This window comes from Athene noctua, chromosome 4, assembly GCF_965140245.1.
Source record: "Athene noctua chromosome 4, bAthNoc1.hap1.1, whole genome shotgun sequence".
Lineage (NCBI taxonomy): Eukaryota > Metazoa > Chordata > Aves > Strigiformes > Strigidae > Athene > Athene noctua.
Genome location: NC_134040.1, coordinates 46,313,962 through 46,337,585, shown reverse-complemented (window position 1 = coordinate 46,337,585; position 23,624 = coordinate 46,313,962). Strand labels below are relative to the sequence as shown.

Genomic DNA, 23,624 nt, shown 5'->3' with positions numbered 1-23,624 from the left:
AAAATCGAAGGTGAATATCTTGGTTGTAATGTGTGGCCCAAATTTCACCTGTTGTTTGTTTTTTTGGTGTTTGTTTGTTTGCTTGTTTTTTTTTTTTTTCTCCCAAATATGCAGTCTTAATTGCTTTGGTTTATTTAAGCTTATTCTATTATGTGCCATTACTTCAAATGTTAATGTGGATGATGTAGTAATGCCAAACTGATTGAATAATCTATTGTTGTGAGATGATCACTGCATGGGCTTTACATGTGCCTGTGGCAGTGTTCTGGATGGTGAGTCATTTAACCTTAAATATGTACCTTCAACAATGAAGGAAACAACTCTTATTGTTGGAATTTGAAAATCTTGGAATCAGTTATTGGGGCTGTTACCAGAATGTTCTTGCTCTGTTATTAGCTGTGTTTTTCTGGATGCTTTAAGAATGCAACTAGCTTAACGATGTATTTATGTTGTATTTACTAAGTAGTACAAATTTTTGAATGCTGAGTACTAGCTGAGAATCCATCTATAACATTTTAGTAATCTTAAAGACATAGAAATACGTATCTGTTCCTGTGATTTGCTAGGATATTGAAATCAAAACCACCTTAGATTTTCAAGTGTTGAATAAAAATACTTCTTGATAATCTTTTTATTAGACTTCAAGATTCAAAGTTAGAATAACTCAGGTGTTATATGGTCATTTTATAAGCTGTTGTGTATTGTTTACGGTAATTTTATCATGATCTTTAGAGGTGTATAATAAATTAGAAAAGAATTTTTCTGTTAAGAACTGTTAGGTGGCAATTGTTTCTCTTCCTCTTCCCTGATTGTTGTATCTGCCTTTAGATTAAGAGGTTGTTTTGGCCACGATCTCTTTTCTGATTTAGGTTTTTACCATTTTGGAAAATTCTATTTTTTTATTTTCTGTTTTTGTTTTTTTTTTCCTATTTCAGATTCACTGCAAAGAGAATGAAATAAACATGGCGTCTTCTAAACTGGAATATATTTTGTGGGTCACAGTTAAAAGTAAAAAGAAGATGGAACGAAATGAGAGAACAGGAGTATAACACCTGTCAAGAACCTTCCATTTTTGTGATATATATATATATATATATATATAAACTTGCAGTATAATACAGCTGATGATTTATAGTAATACTTTGATATCCCTGGAAGGACAAGTCACTTACTGTGGAACTTGCTTAATAAGAACTTCTAATAACTTTTAACATGTTTTAACCTTAACTGGACACCTTATTTTCTTTTTAAAGTCTGTGAGTTAAACACTCTGTATAGCTGTATTTTTACTGAGAGAGACTGATCCTGATAGATGGCTGACAGCTGCTTGTGGGAAATGGACTTAAACCCATGAATGGTTACCATCGCACAGTGTTGAATGGAATGCCGTGACTTTTAGAGCAGTTCTCTTAGGACCTTCTTTGCCTTGCACCCATCATATCCTTAAATATTTAAGTGTAAATATTGCAATTACAGTCTAAAAAAATAATGGCATGGGTGAAATTCTTGAGAAAACCTGGGGGTAACCTTGGAAAAGTTTATCAGCCTGGAAGTATACTGTCCCTGGCCCCTACAAAAGGCTTATTAAATGAGCCAGGACAAAACAGCTGCTTTCTTAATAGTGCTGTTCAGGTAAGAAAAAACTTGTTTTTTTTTTTTTTTTTAAACTGTTCTGGTTATGTAGCAGCTTAGATGGTCATAGTAGGGAATGTGTTCTCTTGGCAATGCTGTTTTTACCATTTGTATTGCAGTATGTGAATTCCACAGAAAAATAATGGTGTTAAATTGAGTTCTCAGTTAAACTTCTTAATGTTTTAAAGACAACAGCATGTCTGAATTGAGAGTATTAAATATTTAATTTTGCAAAAAATGACAGCATGTTACTTTGCATACATTAAGAATATAAGAAAAAATTCTTTTTATATTTGGAAACTTATGATTCATAACTCTAAAACTTGCTGTTTGAATTTTGAAACTAATGTTTCTGTCAAACATGGCAGTTTTATTACTTGGCAAAATCTCAAATACAAAAATTTGAGAAATAACCATTTTCTCAGGATTAGCACTTGAGTCTGTGGTACTGGGGCGTGTCAGAAGATGCACATATAGTTGAAAGCTTTGATTCTAATCTTAGGAAAGATTTGTGGAATTAGAGTATGAGATGTACTTGATACCAAAGAAATATCACTTGGATTTCTTTTTACTGTTCATATGCATGCATATTACCGACCAAATTCCTGCATGTGTTTACCTAAACACTGTTCAGTTTTTACATAAGCTATAATTGAAAAAATGTTGGCTCTTCAGATCTCTCGAGTGTCGTTTAGTAGTGCAGTGACATTAGCATGATAAAAAAATTGAGCTTTTACAAGCCTACTTATTACAGGGTAAATGAGGTTCTACTTCATTCTGTGACAGAGCAGTACTTAGCCTTTTCACATTTTCTGGTGTTCTGACTTGCAGACACAGATTAGTTTATACTATAGTCTTTTTAAGTCTAGTAATTATCAACCACAGTGAATTTCTAGGCTGTGCAAATGAAGATCAGAACAATATAGTTTTTGTAATGCCTAGATTTTGGATCTGATCATTTTCAAATTGTACGGAATTATTTGCCGAAATGCTAGAGGGCTTAATAGATGCACATACTTTCTAAAAAAACACTGTAAGTCTTAAAAAGGGTATGGATTTAAATGATATGGCAGATACATCTACGTGTTGTGTATGTGTATGGTATCTAAATGTGTTTAAAAAGAATGTACAGTAGATTTAGTAGAATGAGTTTGCTGTTTTTCATTCAGTGGAAACATCATGACCTATATTTTCTTGCAGTTTTGCTATGTTCCTGTAGGGTACCCTAAAATTAAACCCTAAGTCATTTTTAGTTATAGTTTCAGACAATCCTACTACTTCACAACCTACTGCTGCTTATCAAACAGTGGCTGATTAGGGACTGCCCTTTTACAAGGAGGAATGTGTTCCTTTCTTTTTGTTCTTTTAACCTCTGTTCAACCCTCAGAATGGAGTTTTGAACATTCATTTTCAAATGTATCCTAATTAATTTTAGCTTTTATAGTTACAGAATTTTGTTTTCTGGATTTGCAGCTGTTGTGTTACTGTGCTTCTTGACTCCATTTTGGGGTGTTTTATTTTTTTTAATGAGCAACATTATGTATTGATTGTGTACCTAAGACCTTAGATACTGAAAGCAGTGTAGTGTAGTCAAGCTGTCACTACCTGAGTAGTTGCACAAATAAAAGGTATAAACATACCTGATTAAGCACCAGGATTATTTCAATCTATGGAAAACTAGATGTATTTGGGCAATCATTTTTGTAAGAGACCATAAGAATGTAGTACAGTCTTAATCCAAAATGATTCTTGCATTTTACCTAGAAATTCAGTTTCCATGTTTCCATTTTTCTTTTGATGGGTGTTTTTTTTAATTTTTATTTGAAAGAAGAAAGCACAGAGCGAGAGGGAATGAAAAAGAGAAATGAAGTAAACACTATAGCCACCTTCCTCTTATGTAAAGCCATAAGAAGACTATTACAATCTTTGTACATAGTTCTGCTTGTTGCTTGTGTCCGTGAGAGTTCATCTTTCTTTCCTCACAAAGTACATTGTTTGCCATTGTTTCAGAAACGTTAAAAAGGAGATATAAATTTTGAGTGGTGAATGCGAACCTTCCACTTCCACCTCTACAATTTACCAAACTAATGGAAAATGACTGTAATTCTTGTAGCAATGTTGTTACCCCAGTTGTACATGTTATGTGAAGTTAAAAAAAAAGAAAATCTACTATATGTTGCTGTATTAAACATAGAACCTTCAGAACTTATTACTTATTCTCTGTGAAACTTTATTTTTATAGGTATTATGGCAACTTGACATATTTCGGCGAAGTTTAAGAGGTTTAACTGGACATGTGTGTCAGGGAGATGCGTGCATATTTTGTGCTTTAAAGGTAAATAATTTTTGAAGAATCATCTTTCAAAATGAGGGGAAAAATAATTTGGCTATCTTTTACTGATTTATATCCCTTTCAAACATATCTGAGTGACTTAAAGTTATTTGTGTATAAAAAAACCAATTTAGATTTAAGGACATCTGTTACAGTTGTTTGTAACAATTGTTTTCTTGTGTTAAAAGAATTTTACAGTATACAAATTTTACAGTCTACTTAAACATAAAACTTATTAAAAGACAGTATAATTTGATAATTTCAAGCTAGACTCTGAGATTATTTTTGCTTGATTTGCATACCTATACTTTTGTTCTTGTAGCGTTTGAATACAGTTATTTTACAGTAGCTTATGTTACTGTCTGATCAGGTCTCAAGATTATTTTTTTACTCGGTAGTTGATGGTAATGGTGCAGAAATTAATTGTTCAGTTTACAAGTAATGAAAGGCAAGTAGTGGTACTGGAAAACTAATGGAAGTTGCTAACTTTTGAGTATTTGAAGGTAAATCAGATATGCATATCTTAACTAGTGCATAAAACTTGCGCTTCAAACAGATTTGTAACTCATCTGAAGTCTGTAAACAAATGTCAAATTCTGTTAGGTTCTTACTGTTTCTGCTGTACTGGTATTTGGCTGCCTGCAGTTACTAGGGAAATAGCTGTAAGCATGGTATCTCTGTTTCATTGGGATAAAAATTCCAATCAAAAAATATACAGGGGTGTCTTTAGTATACACTTTGTACTCTTACTGCAATTTGATAATAAAGACACTTCTGGGATTCTAATACAGGACTGTAGAATGTATAGTCAAATATGGTAGTACATATAGTGATATAGAGAACTGGGAATCACTCATCTGGAGGCAGCTGAAAGGGACAACGGTATTTGAAAATGTAGTTCATTGAGGGAGTGTTTTTTGATCCTAAATTGTAGACAAGGATAAGCCAAGTATTTTAGAGTTTATTCTCAGAGAGTTTCACAAACCAAAGCTTGTTATTGAATAAGCGTTTTAGGTAAGAACTGTTTGCAGTGACATTTATTTAATCTTTCAGGAGGTGTATAATGTATGTACCGTGTAGTTTTTTCAGCTATTTTTAGTGTTTATTATGATTGCAGTATAGTACTGCTGGTTTTGAATGTGTCCCTTTTTCCAAACATAGTTTTTTTTTTTTCTAAAAGGTGCCACTTTATTTCTTTGGTTAATGTGGCTAATTTAAAGCCAACAAGATGAAGTAGGTTGAGACTACACATATTCAGACTAACTCCCTGAGGGTTTTATTCCAGACTTTTGACAAGCTCTTGACTCTACAGAACTTATTGGTATTTCTGGTTTCACCAGTGTTTTGATGAACATCATGTTCTTCTGCTTGCCGGGCACATGATCTTACTAATACACAAAGTTCAGACCATAACTCAGGTGAACCTTTGTTTTCAGACAAAATCTTGTGTCTTCTTGGGGTGGTAGCTTTCATTTCCTGCAGTTTTGTGTGTATAGGGATTCATGTTCATATCTGATGTGATAACCTTTTCCTTTTGATTTGACCCATATTTTATGTGAAGTTCTGGTCATATACAGTCCTGTTCAATGCTATATTGGAACTGCCTTTAGGAAGTGATGAGGGATTGAAGGGTGACAATTGCTGGAATGTATGTGTTATGACTATGTATTCTTAATGACTAAAATTGCTGAAACCATAGCAAAAAAATAATGCAGCAGCTTCAACATGCTCAGAAACGTGAAGAAGGTAGTGCTTGTGGTGTGTTGCAATTGAACCTGTAAGTAATGAATTGTTCTATTCTAATGGTGCACTTGTGAAGACCAGGTGCTTCTTTTTTTCAAGCTAAACATACCACTTGATATACCTTAATATCCTCTCCCTATAATTTTTGGGACTCCAGTACAAAATAAGATAGATTTTGCATCACTTTAAGTCCCCTTCCAAAGCAATATGCTATCTTTGGCTGCTTTATAAGGCTGCTGTAATTTAGGACTTGAAATTTTCTTTATTCCTTCAAGTATCTGTTCTTGAAGGATTGATTACTCCCCTGATGAATCTTTTTCTGCGATTTATCTAAATGGCTTACTGTACCTGAATATTTTGCATTGCCTGGACTGTTGTTAGGTCTTCTTATTTTGATAATGTTCCCAAGAATACTGATAAGAAGTGGCATCACTCCTGTTTGGTTAGAATGCACTTAGCTACTGTTTTAACAGTGTAGTTGTGATCTTTATAACTCTGTGGCCAGTAGCCTAGGTACTGAACTCAAAAACATTGTGGTTAACTCATTTGGAAGTATCTGTCCTCAGTCATTATGTACACTACTGGTCTTGCTATCTTGGCTTTTCAGAGATACTGCTTGAGTGATTCTGTTTGTTCTGTGTTCAGAACCTGGGGCATTTTGATTTTCATGCAGTGTATATGCTGGGTGAGGATGCATTTCAATAACTTGTTTGTAACTTGGGTTGGGTTTTTTTTATGTGTGGTCTTGGGCTATTTTAACCTTTCTTACTTATTCACCAGTAAAGAAGAATATTTTAACTACATCAGCCTCTCCTATAAACTAAAAGCATAGCCAATAAATTCTGGTCTACTTCAATGGATTTAGTTCAATCCATTATCTTTTTATTTTGGTGGTGTTCTGAGAGTTAAATATGCTCTTTTCTTTGGATAACACTGGGGTGGGACTTTGACTGTGCAGGCCACTAAAATGAGCATACAGATCTGCATAACTGCTTATCTGTACTTCTTTTTAGCTGGACATGTAAGGCTCTGTTGCATACTAGAAATAACCTAGCAGCCAAAATAAGAAGTGATTAAATATTTTCAAAGCAGAGTTAACTTGTTTTTAACAGATCTGGTAATACTTAATTTTGAATGTTTACATTGACATATTGACTGTAATTTTTATCAGTAGTGTATACTTTTTGTTATGAGAGGGAAGTTTAAATATTTTACCCTTAACCTTAGAATGCATCATGATTAAAATGCTACTTTCTGTTAGCACTGAAACTTTGCTTAGTTGTTGTAACTTTGTGTTCTGGACAGCAGATTTTTTTTTTTAACTGCAGGAGGCCAATGTGAAGAACGTATATCTTTGTTTATATTTTACATGGCTTGTCTTGATTTGTTTTGTCTTTTATTTTCTTCATTTTTCTCTGATGTTTGACTTAGAATTCTTGACAGTCAAATAACACCCATTAATATCTGCAGATGTTTTTTCATTTGTTTTAATACCTTTTAACTTTAAGTTCTTTCAAAATCAATCTCCCTTACTTGCTAAATGGTGAGGTCACCTGCATACATGTATCTGCCAAAAAGAAAAGTAGTAGCCAACTATCTCTTCTGGGAAATGAAGAAAAAATCCAAGTACAATTTATTCTCATGGTCTGGAACTGCACATAACTGACCTCCTGTATTTTGTGTATTGGTTCAGAAGAGAGCTGATTTAATAGCAAGGATTATCAGCATTTGATCTAATTTATGGAAATTTTTTTTGCATGTCCATAATTTTAATAAAGACACACTGCTGTCTGAAGTAGTAATGTAAAGATTACATCATTTAATGAATGATGGCTGTTAAATTAACCTGACTGGTATTGCATTATGCTCTAAGAAATATACACCATCTGTAAAGATGAGATACGTATGCGTGAACTGCTGTTCTGGTGGCCCAATTTAAAAAAAAACCTACTTAATTACAGACCAGGACTTGTGTTGCTTCTGGAAGCTAAAGTCAATCACTTGCATTTTTATATACTTCCATGTTGTTTTTCTGTTGGGTCAAAGTTAAGTTTGGTAGCGTAACTCCTTGTAATGGAATGAGTAACAGAACATAGAACCTAAGTAACTTCAAGAGAAAACAGTAGTTTCTAAAGTTGCATAGGTTATACATTATATATAGTTGCTGTTTAGGCATTCTGCATAAGAACTGATGTATTTGTGTAGAACCACAGTGTCAGGTAGCTAATGAAGCTAAGTAATCGTGTTTGTTCCTAGGCAATATTTTCACAATTTCAACACAGTCGAGAAAAAGCACTCCCATCAGATAATATGAGACATGCCCTCGCAGAAAGTTTTAAGGATGAACAGCGTTTCCAGCTTGGATTCATGGATGATGCAGCTGAATGCTTTGTAAGTATTCTTTGTGATAACTGAGTAGAATTATGTTAGTTTTGTAGATGCCAAGCTGGATGGACTGTTGTTTTGGTAGCTCCAGGCTCACAGGTGGGATACAAGTGACATAATACTACTGACCTTCTTTATGCCAGTTTAGGGGAACAGACACATGGAATATGTGTCTGGTAATGTGTGCATTTGCTCATACTTTCTTTTCTAACTCTAGCTCAGGCAGGGGGATATGTGAAACATCACTACTACAGGAGGTCAGTGAGGATGATGAACTCTTGATCGCTCCTGAAAGTTTTTGGATGGAGGGAAGGGTTATCTTCTTGGGAGAAGACACTCATGTGGATTTGAATATATAGTCTGTTCCTCCAAGTATTCTCTCATCAGCTATTGAAATATGTTCTGTTACAACTATCCAGCTCATTACTGAAGTCTTCTGCAGAAGAGATTTCCATTTGCTTATCCAAGAGTGAATGAATACTTGAAGATCTTGACTCTTGCTGCAATTTCTGCTTTTACTAAGTGTCTCATTGAAAAACATGAGCCATTACTGTGGCTGTAAAAGATGACTCAAGATCGCATAGAACGTTGGTAAAGAGCCTTTCTGAGAAATTCAGTGTTAGACAATGAAAATTGTTCACCGTAGAAAAAAAAAAAAATCAGTATTAACCTTCAGACACAGATTTGAGGTACAGAAAATATGGTTGCTTCTTTGATTAGTTTCAGCTTTGGACATCCTTTGGAAGTATCCACAAATAAATACCTACCTGCCAGATGCATTTTCACATATGTAGGAAAATCCAGTGAAGAACTCCTGAAAGTGGCGGTTTGAGATCTTGCAGTCAGGTTAATGGATTGCAGTCATGAAGAAGAATCTCTCATTAGTGCTCCATCGAATCAAAATATATTCGGTCCCCTGAAGTAATCAGCTGTCTGGTTCAGTTGTTCTTATTACCTCTGGTATTTTTGGCAAAAGAGGAAAAAATAGCCATGCTAATTCAGGGGCCAAACTGATGACAATCATAGTACTTTTTTTGATTTTTCCTTTTTTTAAGATTAAAAAGCGGGGCTTAGAATAGGATCAGGCATGTGCTATTTATGAGCTTTTTCCATGCTTCTTCTGTCAGTGGTACTTGTGTTGGCTCATGTGCTAAATATCATTATCATTATATTGATATGCAGAGAAGAACATGAAAGTGTGAAGAGCAACTGAGACAGAGGCCTGATCCAAAAAAATTTCAGTCATTGCATACAGTGACAATATCATGTCTTACTGTCAGAATGGCTTTTTAAATTTTTCTCGAAGAGTCGCTTCTTTCAAAAGAAAATGAAATCTGGAAGAACAGTTGGGTAACTGTTGTCTAATACTGTTTTGTTAATGTTTGGAAACTTTTTGAAGAGAATTCCAATCCACTGCAGTGTGAACAGGGACAAAGTTAACTACATATAAAACTTGCAGGTGTGAACTATTTGGAGCTAAGGGGAATAGTTGCAATAATAAACTGTGATTGTTGCTCATATATTCTGACTTCATCAGTTTGGTTTATATTTTACATTATTATTTCTATTTAGGAAAATATCCTTGAGAGGATTCATTTTCACCTAGTGCCAAACAGTGAAACAGATATGTGCACTTCGAAATCCTGTATTTCTCATCAGAAGTTTGCTATGACACTGTACGAACAGGTCAGACCTTTGCTTGCTTTAAAAAATAGTTTGTTTCCACTGTCCTGGGTAAATAAAAACAAAAGTATCTTAATTTTTGTAGTGTGTATGTCGCAGTTGTGGAGCCTCATCAGACCCATTGCCTTTTACGGAATTTGTGCGTTATATTTCTACCACAGCCCTGTGGTAAGAGCTTTTATTCTTGTATCTTATTTTCCTATATGTACCCTTCCAGTAATAAGCAAAGCATGCCAGGGGAATGCTGTGTTAAAAATGAATATGTGTTCCTTTGTTAAAACGTGTTTTTGAGATATTGGCCAAAAGTAACATTTGGATGCAGAGAGAGCTTAACAAAAAGTATGTTTTGCTATGGCTTTATGGCTGTATCTTATTTTTAGTCATAAGATATAGTTAATTGAGAGTTGATTGAAACATGTTAACTCTTAAAGAGGGAGATCCACAGTTTCCATTTATTTTTTACAGTAATGAAGTAGAAAAAATGATGGAGAGGCATGAACGTCTCAAGCCAGAAATGTTTGCAGAATTGCTGCAGGCAGCAAATACTGCTGATGACTACAGAAAGTGTCCTGTAAGTAAACAAAAATGTTGCATTACTTTAAGATAGAAGGGAGAACTTTTTAGGATATTAAATTGGGCTAAAATATTCCCCTAAAACCAGGAATACTTGTGGCCACTTCAGTGCTGTCCAACTTAGGGTAAAAAGGCCCTTAAATGTACATTTACCAGTTATAGATCAACATGGTGGTGTAGGTGCAAGTGGCCTGTTCAGAAAGTTGAGTTACTAGGTCTGTGTTTTATTTGTCAGTTCGTGCTCAACATAGAGCTAGGTGGTTTTGATTAGTTGGAACCAGGGGTATTTTCTGAGTGAAGCTGCTTTAGTTTGTGTAGACTGACAGCATTGTCTTCTCTTAGAATACTTTCGTGTTTCTGTTGACAAAAATAGTCTCTTTTAGCTTGTTCTGCTTAATTCCTCTCTTCTTTAAATGGTTCTGTGTAAATACTGTTAATTTAGGAACCATAGAAAAGTACACAAGAACTAAGAGACCTTAAGCCTAAATGATGAAATGGAGGGGGAACAAAAGAGAAATTGTGATGGTGACTTGGATGTTTTCAGAGATTTCTGTTTTAAGGTGGTGACTGAATGTAGAAGTTTATCCATAGTCTTCAGAGTATTTTTATGATGAAGAATTTTATCCTTAAATTGTTAGAAACAAACACCATCATTAAATTTGAGAATTAGAAGAAGTTGGAGAGTTGTTTTGTTGCACTGTTTCTTGTCTAGTAACTTAACTTTGGACTTCCATTTTTTAAACATCTTTGTTTTCCTTCCTGTGACAGTGGCTTTTTTTTTTCCTTCCTTTTTCTAGAGTAACTGTGGTCAAAAAATAAAAATTCGTCGTGTTCTTATGAATTGCCCTGAGATTGTCACAATTGGTTTAGTCTGGGATTCAGAACACTCTGACCTGACAGAAGAGGTTATGCGGAATCTGGCAACACAGCTTTATCTTCCTGGGGTATCTGACCTAAAACTTACAATTTGCTTATTGTAGAATATTTCCTTTTACATGTATTTTTGTCTATATGTAAATATAGACAAAACATAAATTATATATATACCTGTGTGTTTTCAAAAAAAGCACAATTTAACTTCAAAGTTTATCTGCTTTTACCATTCTTTATAATGTGCTGCTTGATGTAGTTTCTGTGAGAGGACAAGTCCTGTCAGAAGTGTTGGTCTTGTGGCTAAGTACAAAGATGAATGTAGGTGAATTCCAAGTTGAAAATCTAGGAATATCATGTTCAGTTTGAAGAGTTAGTCCATAACATTACTGTTTTACCCTTTCGACTATGCAAAAATAAATGTCCAAATAGACCTATAAGTACAAAAATCATTACACTCATGAAAAATAGTATAATGCAACAGGATATTTAATACCAGCTCCCTGGTGAAATGACAGTAGTAGGTGTGGAAACTGAGGCTAAATGTTTTATACATATTTTTAAATATTTAAACATTTTTACAGCTGTTTTACAGAGTTACAGATGAAAATGCCAAAAATAGTGAACTCTTTCTTGTGGGAATGATTTGCTACACAAGCCGACATTATTGTGCCTTTGCCTTTCACACCAAGAGTTGCAGATGGGTGCTGTTTGATGATGCTAATGTAAAAGAGGTAAATATAATGTAAAAGAAGTAAATACTGGTTTTAGTGCTACCAAATTTAGTGATCTTTTCTAGAACATATTCTTCTGACACCAAACTTGAAACAAGACAAACAAAAGTCTTTGTTTTAATAAAACTTTAGTTTGTAAATCAGTTTTCACAAATGAATTTTAGAATTGATCTCACTACTGTACAGTTCTGCCTTCTAAATGCCAAATGTTTCAGAATGCTAATACACTTATCTACTGTTTGATTTGTACTACTTTTAATGGAAAACACAGCCTAATTACTGGCAGCTGTATTCATAGCATCGATGTTCTGATTGTTAGCCCATGAAATACTGGTTCTAGCTTTTCGCTGCAATTTATATAAGCTTATGTGCCAAAATGTTGAATCTTAATGTACCTTTGGAATTAGACATTTAGTATCTGTTGCTTAATACATTATTCTTTCCACAATTGGGTTCAACGTTGTTGATAAAGTTTTAGGGTTTTTGGTTTTTTTTGTTTTTTCTTAGATCGGAACAAAATGGAAAGATGTGGTCTCCAGGTGCATTCGATGTCACTTTCAGCCACTGTTGCTCTTTTATGCTAACCCAGATGGCACAGCTGTATCCCCAGAAGATGCTCCAAAGCAGATTATTCACTGGTCTCAATGCAAAGCAGCAGGAGGAAATGGGGAAGACTTGGGTAATTAAGATATTTTTTTTAATAACAGTATCAACTATATTTCTGAAATGTGGATTATAAAGGAGATGGTAATGGATTAGCTGCTTTGTTCTTAAATACTTTTATAATATCTAAAGGGTCTCAAAAGGACATTAGTGTATATATTCAATAATAACACTGTTTGGTGTCTCAGGGAATACAAATTGAGACTCATGGATAATGGGGAAAAAATCTTCTATTATAGGTTGTTCATAACTGCTTACACATAACTTCAGTAATTTCAGAAGAAAATGATATCTTTGTATACATGGATGTTCTTATGTGTGTATTGGTACATTTAAAATACCTTTTAAAAGGCTATAAAAAGATATTTTAAGTAAAGCTTCATACAAGTACCAAAATATATTTGGAACATGTATACACACACTTGGAGCTAGAAACTTCTTTTCTCCAAGATTCATATAGCATATGCCTCAATAAGTAAGAATCCACTCTTTTGGTTTGTAGTTTGTACTGCTGTCCTGGGTTGTTTTTTTTTTTTAAATTTTGTTAAACATAGCGTACAAGTAAATGAAATAAAAAGCCAGTTGAATTTGGCATGTTCCTCTTCACATAATGAGTAGCAATGGGACGTAGACTGCTTCAGGGAAGAAAAAAATTGAGGGCCTTATTCCACTAGTCTACCACTATAAATATGGCAGTATATAAAATATTACAGAACCTTATTGCCTAGCATATTGAAATGTAGTGAGATTTTAATTTTGTTTATTTTATAATCAACATTTAAAGTTTTCTTATTTTTTAATTTGAATATTGGAAACTTTAAATTAGGAAGCCTTTCATTTCTAAAGATAGATATGTTATTTGATAGGATTTGAAAAGCATTCAGCTCCTAAATCAGACCATGTGAAAGAGAATGGAATTGGAGACCCCACTAACCAAAGGAGTAATAAAAAACTTCAGCCAGATAATTCAGCGTTCAGTAGAAGCCATATTCAAGCTAGTGGTGGTAGAGGCCCAGGTATGTACTCCCCCCCCCCCCCCCCATTGCCACCCCCGAAAAAAAACCAAATATGCATTTCAGGTGTATACTAACCTCTCGCCTAAAAGTATTTTTAAAGGAAGAATTCCATCATTGACTTGAATCTTTGAATAACAACTAGTGTTTAAGTAGTATCTGCCATGGAATGTTAACTTTTTTGGAGAACTGTAAATGCAAAATTTTTTTTATTGCCCCTCATTATTCCTGCACTAAAGTGGCTCTTGAGGCTTTGATCCGTTTCTCAAACATCATTGTGCCTTCCCATCACATTGTCAGTTAAAAGGCATGTTAGAAACTTTTTGATCTTTTGGAGCACATGGTGTGGCTCTGTGGATCATTGGCTATTTGAGGAACACTGTTCCCCAACAGTATTGTGATGTGGAGCATTATTTGTAGTCCTGTATATTAATGGACTTTACTGTTCTTTCCAAATAACATAGAAAAGTTGTCTTATCTGTTTAAAAATCCATTCTACCTGTACATAAGACTTACAAGCAAATCACGCTATAAGAAGTCATGCGAGGCAGTGAATTCTGCATTACTTGGTGCCAGTGCTTTGAAGTCCCCATGCTTCTTGGGGAGAGAGATGCTGCCTTCTCTTGAGGTGTTTCTCCTCTGTCTTTAATGTTGGATTTCTAGACTTCTTAAAACTGAGGATGCTCAGCTTGGTAGTTCTTTGTGATGGAGTGATGGCTCAAAATGGTCTGAACCTGTTCAGAAATAGAAGGATTTGGTTTTGTAAACAGCGATTCCACTTATTAAAAGTAAACCTTCACATTCAGACAAGATTAAACCTGGATTAATTTTTTCAGTATAATTCATAAAACCTGATGTAAATAGTACATGCTTTGAAAATGACTCGAGCATTCAATTTTAATAAGTAAGAGGTGTTTGTAAGATGTGCTTAACATAATGCTGCTTTGGTTTCTTTCATGAGCTTCATTTAGTGTACTCCTTGGAGATACCTATACATTTATACTATACATCTCACTTTCTTAATCTGTGTCATGTAATTCATTAGTCCATTTAGGTGGTACTAATATTAAAAACGTTCATGTGTTTTGATAATGACTTTTTAGTAATGATCTTTAACCAAAAGTATTTTTTGCAGCTAAGTTAGGTTACAGTGATCAAAAGGACAGGCTAAAGGACATATCCAGAGAGTGTGCTCAGAAAGCTGCTGATATGAAGAACTTCTCGTCTTTACGAAAAGATGCAGAGAGAGGACCAAGAAAAGAGTCTGGGAGACAAAGAGGTACATCTTAAAAATTATGACCAGAGTCATATGGGTTAAATAGCTTCTAGTTGCGTAGATTTTTATATCCTTTTAAGAGATCACACTAAGATTAGGGTTTTCGAGTTTTCAATATTCTGAAATATGTACTGAATTTGTGGAGATAGCGTAAGTAATGTAAGTACTGTAACAATATCGATTAAATATTAATGAGAACTTTAATGGAGCATTTTTCTTTTTCTTTCAAGATTTGACTGGGGAAGATCGTTGCAATGTTAAGTCGGGGTCTCCTCCAGTTGGAAATGGACTCAGACCCTGTGCTGATCAGCGCATATACAGCAGCCAGGGAAGAGGCTCCTATAAACATGACAACACACCTCACCAAGCAAAGCTTTCTGTGCAGGGGCTTGGATCAAATAAACCAGAAGCTTTTCCTGCTGGGGAGAAACCAGTGATCAGGACCCGGACTGATGGTGTCACTGGCTATGATACAGACACCAGTCAAGACTCCAGGGACAAGGGAAGTAGCAGCAGAAGCAGAAGTAAAGGTTGGAAACCTATGCGAGAGACACTAAATGTAGACAGCATTTTCAGTGAGACTGAGAAAAAACAGCATAGCCCAAAGCACAAGGCAAATCCAAACAGTAAATCTAAGCATGAAAAGGAACGAAGCTTTAACCATTGGGCAAAAGAGAACCAAATCCAGAAAGGTTTAATGACTATATATGAAGATGAAACAAAACAGGATACAGGAAGTCGAAGTTCATTGGATTCAGAGGGGAAAGGGAATGCTGAAAAAAGCAGAGTATTTACAGAGAGAAAAATCCACAGTGATAACTGGCAAATTCAGAGGACAGAATCTGGATATGAAAGCAGTGATCACATCAGTAATGGCTCTGCAAATCCAGACTCACCTGTTATTGAAGGAATCAATCCAGCAGATGTCAAGAATGTTAAAGAAAGTGCTTCCTGCAGGTAATGCTAATACTCTTAGAACTCACATAGATCATACTTATAGAAAAATAAGTTCTAATGTTTATATGCTGTTTAAAAAAAAAACCAAAACCCACAAGTAAACATGCTTTAGAACTTTTTACACTTGAGGTCAGTTATGTAGAAAGCTAGCAATGCATCTAGAAATAAGGGTGTGGGCAATTAAGTGTTAAGTTTACCTTTGCTCTGAGTCTGCAGCACTAGTTTTGCTTGGAAGGCACTGAGCCAGCTAGGGCACAGAGCCAGAACTGCTAAGCCCTGCTGAGGGGTAGGGTGTGTTAATTTGAAATAATTGCTACACTTCTTTAGTTACAAGTTTTTTAGACTATGGGTAACTTGCCATGTGTAATGGAGTACAAGCGTCTGTATAAATCATATCTGTAACAGTTGTACAGACAGGCCCCTAACAAGGCAATGGGAACGGCAGGAGGTGGATCTGTATACTGTTACTAGTCAATGTTCAGAAATTCAGTTTTCTAGAACACCTCAGATACCTATTGATCACTTATAATCGGTTGACCTGTTTGAAAGAAATCTTTTCTGAAAAGTGTAAAATCACTAGAACCGGCCAAAAATGTGGTTGGTTAGCCAAATTTTATTACACTTAGAAGAACTGATGTATGTTAGTGACAGGTATGTTGCCTAGAGATGTTCTGGAGTCTCTGTGGAGATGCTCGTAACCCAGCTGGACATGGTCCTGGGCAGACCACTGTAGTTGATCCTGTTTGAGGAAGGGAGGGCTGAACTAGATGATCTGAAGAGGTTCCTTACAACTTTAAATGTTGCGATGCTGTGAAATACAGAGTTATCGACCTTCCACATGTCTTAAACTGTATGTGGATCGTAATTTCTATTCCTAGATTCTTCTTTTCAATCTTGTTTATATCCATAAAATGGAAGCACACAGTTGTGAGATCAAGCCTAGTCACAAATGACTGCTAGATTTGAGCAAATTTTTGGATGTTGTATTTTTGTGAAAAGTTATTTTATGGGGAGTAGAGAATAACAAACACTAAGAAATGAAAAGGCTGTGACTTCTCTAAACAGAGATGCAATATTTTAAAACTTTAATTCATAAAGTATTATCAAAACAGGTTTTTTATTTAAAACATACAAAATATACCTTCTGTATGAATTGAAATGTCTTTGATTATTTTGGAACTGCAAGAAAGCAAAATCAGTCATTCACTAATGAAATAATAATTCCCTAGGAAATTAAGAGTTATCTCACATAGAAGCATAAATAAGGACATAAAAATGTCCATACCAGGATAGGGCTAAAGGTTCATCGAACATCCATTCAGTCTATACCAGTAGCCGGTAGCAGATGCTTATGAAAGACAATGGCAGATAGAGTGATATTTTGTAAGTGTATTCTTCTGGCCTGTTTGGCTGCTTTATGGGCTTTCTGAACTTGGAGATTATGACTGTGGTGTCCACTTCCCATTAGAAAACATGTTTTACCCCATGCCTTTATCTGTTCCCTTCTTTTCTTCCTCCTGTCCTGTCTTTCCCCTCCCAACAAACTGCACAAAAACCTTATGGGCTTTTTACTGGATAATGATAATATGTGTAAAGCTACTCCAAGCTATGTTTATATTTTCAGTGTTTGCAGCTGCCTTGAACAGTGATTTCTACTGTTATAACTGTGCCTCACTTGTAAACATGCCCAAGAGGTAATGGAATGCCCAAATTCTGTATGCCTTTTTATGAGAGAGAATATGATAAATTTGAAACAACTTAGTTCATTAAGAAACTGCTTGCACTGTTGTTTAAATACTTGTCAAACAAAAAAACCCCAAACTTTCTGAAAATACAAATGACATCTTGGGACTTTCAGAAGGATTTTATATGACTGGTAATTAGAATTGAGTGGCAATTCCTGCTGATTCCCTTGTAACTGTTCAGACTTTGTTTCAAAAAAAAGACAAATTAATTGAAATTAATTTGAAAAAAATACAAATTAATTGAAAGTTCTCTTAGAAGGTGAAAAGAAAATTACTTAGTCTCTTGTTTTCTGAGAGTTTCTTTCTCCATTTTTCCTGTTTCTTTCTGTACTTTTCTTGTTTTCCTGTGCTTTCAATAACAAGTCTTTTTTTTTTTTTTTTTTAATGGAAAAAATGCCACTGTGGATCTTCTTCCCTGCCTTACTCTTTGAGAAGGAAGGAATTGGCAGGGTGTTTGTCAGCTCCCTATCTGGATAGGTAAGGCATGTTTTTTGCTTAACGAAACCAGCAAAATTTACTACATCTGTTGATTTTTTTTTTTTTTTTTTTTTCCCCTCTTCTTGGGTTTGCTGCTGTAATCTTCCAGTTTGAGAAAAAGTTTTTAAACTACAGTCCCTATGAATGAAAGAGCAACTGGCAGTCACAACTTAGAAGAATGGTGTTTATTGTCACAATAAAGTATGAATGAATAGCCAAATGTCAAAACTAGGAAAATGGACAAGATAGAATGTTAGCTAACAGATTATATGTAATTAAGATACTGATGCTGATGAGTATTTTGTGTTTTTATAAAACTTAAGCTTGTCATGGTCAATGGTAAGCATGTCATAGATGCTGCTATGTGTTTAACTTCAAAATATGCAGGGTGTAAACTATTAATACCGAAAAGTGTGTTTTTCAGACATGAGTGATACTGATGTTAAATTGGAAACAATATAATACCACATGGGCAGTATTCATTAGCTGCACCAAAGTGGCAATTTTAGGTAAAACCTACAAATGAATTGAATTAGGTGACCAGTGATAACATCCATTTGAAAAATCACTACAGAAAGCAGCAGGTATTCAAAACTCTCATGCTTTCTTGGTGATCTCTGTTAATAAGCACTTTTTGAAATTTTAATTAAATTCTTTAGTTTACAGTGAGAAAAAGTGCAGTTGGTACTTCTTTCTCACAGGTGACACATTTTTTCTATTGTTGATAGCTTTGGGAACTGGCTAGCTTTATTAAGCAGGCTGATGTGATGTTAAGATTAAAGTTTGCTTTTTATGTGCTTCATATTGGGTATCCTGCTGTTGTGCTCTAGAGTAAAGCTGTGATGGGTGGGCATCCAGTCTCCAAAATAAAGTGGGAACAGCAGTGTCACAAACTGTATATTTTTTTTGTCCATATTAAAGGACTCGGGTCATCCTAAATTTCTTTGCATCAGCACATGTGGGAGTAGTGTTAAAATTATTAAAGGACCACTCCTACTATCTTACGTACCTTTTGTAAAGTGTGTATGTTAGTAAAAAATGTGACAGTGATGATAACAAGAATCAGTTTTCACATAGCCGAAGTTTTTATGCTTGTATTCATTCAAGTGTGTGATCATACATCAGTAGTTTAAGCCTTCAAATTACATGTACACTTCTTTTACAGTGAACAGAACTTGTCAACCAAAAAAGCTGAGAATGTGTTACACTTAGTATCCCAGCAGAACAGAAACTTTTATGGTAAGAACTTAAACTTGTTTTAAAAAAAAAAGTTTTCTAAAAATAATTTAGATATACCAGAATTTTAATACTAACTTACTCATATCACGAGATGGACAGATTTCTGATTAGATATGACAAATTTCAGATTTTGTATTTTATAACTTTGCTGCATAAGTTAATGTAATGATATTTCATAGAATTAAATAATGTATATGTGATTTATCATTGCTTTTTAAAATTTGCAAGCCATAATCAAGTATTTCTAAGTTACAGCCAACCTGATAAACAAAATGTGTATTTAGGTGGATTAGAAGAAAATTGGCATGGTATTTGTGGCTGTTATGGCCACGACATTTGGGGGTTTTTTTATATACTTTTTTCAGTAGAGAGCTCTCCTGCTGACTCATCATAGCCTGTGTACTCTGTCTTTTAAAAAGGTAAAAAAAATGTTTTGTGTGGTTGTTTCCTTCCACAGTGAATTTCAACCGTTGTTTTTGTTCACATTTTTTAACCTTTTCAGTGAGTTAGATTGGATAAAGATGGAAAGTGTTCATATACCTTTTTGGTGCATTTTGGTGGAGACGTGATGGAGTGGCAGTTCAGTAACCGTAACACTTTTTTCAGCATATAACATATTCAGCTCTACAAAGCACCTTTGTTTATTCAGTTTCTTGGCTTTCTTGTAGAGCAGATGTACAGTGTAAAGTGATTCCTAGCTATCTGCTCTGATATATGGGTTTCTAAATAGAGGGGTTTGTTCAGAGTTCCACCATCATGTGAAGAAAACTGTTTGTGTTGTGGTAGTAGCAGCAGTAGTAGTTCCCTACTTCTGTGCTAGGTCATGAATATTGATGGTGGGTGGGAGTTTAACTGTTCTTAGCATCTCCTTTCAGACAGCAGTGATAGTGCTCAGCTGTGTGACATGTGAGTCATGTAAAAGCATGACATGTCTCCCAAAGAGTTGCTTCACATCACCTCTAGCACCAAAGTAACAGGCTAGGTGATTTTTAGTGCTTGGTTCTACTTTAAATACGTTGTTTTGGTGTGGAAAATTAGGTATCATTTTGGGAGGCCACAGCTTTTTATAAATTGTTAGTCAATTGGGATGCAATGATTTGTCTTGCCACAGTCCTCTGTCCTAGCATGTTTCGTTACAAAGCATTTTATAGGTTGATGGAATGGTTTGTCCTTCCTTGTGCGTGTCCTACACCACTGCTGCCCCAGGAAGTGCCCCATGCATAACTGCTTCTGACTGGTGGAGGTTCTCTGTACAAGGACCGAAACCACTGTGGATCACCAGTATTAGTGATTTTACCAAGGACGGTAGCAACATGACAAGGGGCTACAGTTTTAAACTGAAAGAGGGTAGATTTAGAATGGGCATAAGGAAGGAATTTTTTACCTTGAGGGTGGTGAGACACTGGCACAGGTTTCCCAGAGCAGCTGTGGCTGCCCCCTCCCTGGCAGTGTTCCAGGCCAGGTTGGACGGGGCTGTGAGCAACCTGGGCTGGGGGAAGGTGTCCCTGCTTATGCCATGGGGTTGGACTTGGATAACCTGTAAAGGTCCCTTCCAAAACAAACCATTCTATAGTTCAGTGATTCTGTGTTTTTTGGAGGACTATGCTGGCATAAAATATCCAGTTAGAATTTATTTTCACTGGCCTTAGTTGGTTCTTTCTTTTTAATCCAGTGGAAATGATTAAACGTAAATTTCCATTTCTGTTTCTTAAATTCTGCTTTGAGAACATACTTCTCAGTTTGGAATGCTTTGTTTTTTGAGAAAGTGTGTGTATTCCTTCCCTGTCTGTCCTGCCTTCGTCTCATCCCTGTGTCCTCCCCCGACACCATCCCATCTGTCCTGTTCCCCCATGCTCCCCACACCCCACCCCCACACCCCACCCCCCCCAAAAAAAAAAAAAAGAAAAAAATTTGTAATTTTGTTCACTCCCTGTTTTGTTTTCCACAAAAGCATTTCCATGACCTTTCTTGGTGGATATTATGGCAGATTTTTTTAAGATGTCTGGGTGGACTGTGGTAACCATTTGTTTTCCTTGAAGTTATGTAGTAGTATCAGGAAGAAACACTTGTAATAAGGAAATCTACTTCCTTTTACATACTAATATATCTGTTGGTTTTTTATAATGTTGATAAATGCCTTGGCATATAAATATTACAGGTCAGCATGAGGCCAGCCAAAATAATTTATCTACTGTTTCTGGAACAATGGAACAGTGCTTGTGCAAAGAGGTGCAATAAATATTAGGCCACTTCCCCAGGAAATGTTTGATTTTTATTTTTATTTTTTTTTAATATACATCTGATACTTTTTTTCAAATAACATATAGATCCTAAGAGTTAAATTGGGGGGGCAGGTTTTGCCATACCATTTTTATAGTTTCTGTCATTATTCCAATTTTTTTTTTGGTTGTAGAAAGAGAAGTACTTTGATCTTTGTTTATTCTGACAACAACAAAAAAACCAAACCCAAAATTGATGTTGCATGGAATGCAGAGGTCTGTTTTTGCCTGACATTTACTCTGCTCTAGTTCACTATACTATACTTCTACTAGTGGGAGAAAACCCCACTTCGATAGCAAAATCTAAAAAAAACCCCAACAACCCACCAATGAAAAATACATAAAGGACTGTTGGAATGAAAAACAGCGGGGTTCAAACAATGTTTGAGCTTAGTAATGAGTATTCTCCAGAGAAACCATGTACTGTACTTAAGTATACTTGAAGCTTTCAACATGCATTCTACATTTTCTTTAAAGTGTAGTGATTCCAGGTGATCCTTAGAGTTGTCACAAAACACTGATAATAAGGTCCTATCTATTCAGTTATTCTAGTTCAGTAATTAACTTTTGAATAGTTAACAAAAATGTATGTATTCTGAATCAAATGTGAAGTTCTCGCATGTGTGCATGTTTTGGAAAGTAATACTGTTAGTGGAAGTGATTAATGGACTGGAAAGATAGCTGAAGAATTTGATCATTTCACATGTATGTGGGGTTAAAGATTTATTTAGACTCAGGTTTTTTGTTGTCTAAAAAGTGTATGAGGACCCCTCTAGGAAGGACAATAGTAGTCATTTACACGTACCGGTTGTATTACCGTATTTTAATATCTGAATATTATGAACAAGACCTGAATTGTCAGGTAAATACCAAACTGCTAGAAAATAGTACTTTAAGAAAGAAATGCCCGGTCCTTCCTGAGAGGGGAATGGAATGTAAGGAATACTTGTTAGCTTCTCATGGCAATTTGAAAAAATCTCTTTGCCTGTTTTTTTGTGTGTGTAAAACTTCTTATGGAAATGATTTTGGATTTCTAATTATGCCCACCATTTGTGTAACTGTGCTTTACCAGTTCGTCATTTTTAACTGGAGCTGAATAAACTGCTGTTCAGCAGTTGAGGAATTCTGTTCCTGACTTACAAAAATAAACTTATTGTTAGAGCATTATAAAGATAGTAACATTGGATCACACGGTGGTTATGCAGAGCGAATGGCTGCTGCTTTCACTGGTAGTAAGCAGTAAATAACTATAGTGCTGACTACAGACTCAAGTGTCCCACAAGACCAATCCCTTATTTGTGTGATGAAATTTTGTCAGGAAAGTGTGGATATTAAGGAAGCAGATATAGTATCCTTAATTTATATTAAAGAGTTGGTGTTTATAAAGTTTGAATTTGATAAACTGTGGAGGCTCATTTTTTTGTTTGTAAAGAACATGTGACATAAACAGTGTGAGAGCTAAATTCCCAACCTCACATTCTTCAAGTTGAAGAAACATAACTAATTCTTGGAAGTTGGAAAGGTCTGTAGAAATTTTTCAATGGATTTTCAGAGCAGTCTGTGTGCTAAGTACTGATAATAATTTTTAATCATAAAGAGGTTTTAGTGGCTTTCATGATGATCCTCCCCAATTCCAAAGGCACAGATGTCTTCCTGAAATCGCTGTTCTTGACAGTTTCAATAAAAGGCATTACTGTTGGGAGAGTTAAGGAGGGGAAAAAAAAAAAAAATCCTAGAAGCCCTGTTTTCTAGATTATTCCCCTCCTGCCCCAAAGCTCAGAGCACTTCATTCTTGAAACTGAACTGTCAGTAGAATAAACACTGTGATTAAAATTGGCCATGTGCTTGATGGCCTTCTGGTTAAGATGCAGTATTAAAAGCTGCCTGTTTGGTGATCTCAAAAAGGGATGTACTTGGAATCAGTGCCTTAAATTAGCAATTGTTTCCCTTTGAAAATAAATGTAAAGCAGTGTTTGTAATATTACAATCCCTTTAATAATATTTAGTTTAACAGCAATGAGAC

At 35.2% G+C, this 23,624-nt stretch overlaps 1 protein-coding gene across 3 annotated transcripts in view; it reads left to right on the top strand.

The window, feature by feature from the left end:
* Window positions 1–23,624, top strand: part of USP53 (ubiquitin specific peptidase 53) — a 40,538-nt gene that overhangs the window by 8,481 nt on the left and 8,433 nt on the right. For 2 of the 3 annotated variants that reach the window (XM_074905158.1, XM_074905159.1), the window contains exons 2-15: window positions 936–1,632; window positions 3,875–3,967; window positions 7,964–8,098; window positions 9,665–9,778; window positions 9,861–9,943; window positions 10,241–10,346; window positions 11,146–11,292; window positions 11,803–11,952; window positions 12,460–12,631; window positions 13,482–13,631; window positions 14,764–14,907; window positions 15,135–15,861; window positions 18,042–18,083; window positions 19,249–19,322. In XM_074905158.1, the coding sequence (XP_074761259.1) occupies window positions 1,489–1,632; window positions 3,875–3,967; window positions 7,964–8,098; window positions 9,665–9,778; window positions 9,861–9,943; window positions 10,241–10,346; window positions 11,146–11,292; window positions 11,803–11,952; window positions 12,460–12,631; window positions 13,482–13,631; window positions 14,764–14,907; window positions 15,135–15,861; window positions 18,042–18,083; window positions 19,249–19,322 (2,281 nt within the window). In that variant the 5' untranslated portion in view covers window positions 936–1,488. Of the gene's footprint in view, window positions 1–935; window positions 1,633–3,874; window positions 3,968–7,963; window positions 8,099–9,664; window positions 9,779–9,860; window positions 9,944–10,240; window positions 10,347–11,145; window positions 11,293–11,802; window positions 11,953–12,459; window positions 12,632–13,481; window positions 13,632–14,763; window positions 14,908–15,134; window positions 15,862–18,041; window positions 18,084–19,248; window positions 19,323–23,624 lie in introns of those variants that run through there. The other variant, XM_074905161.1, reaches the window with a different exon arrangement.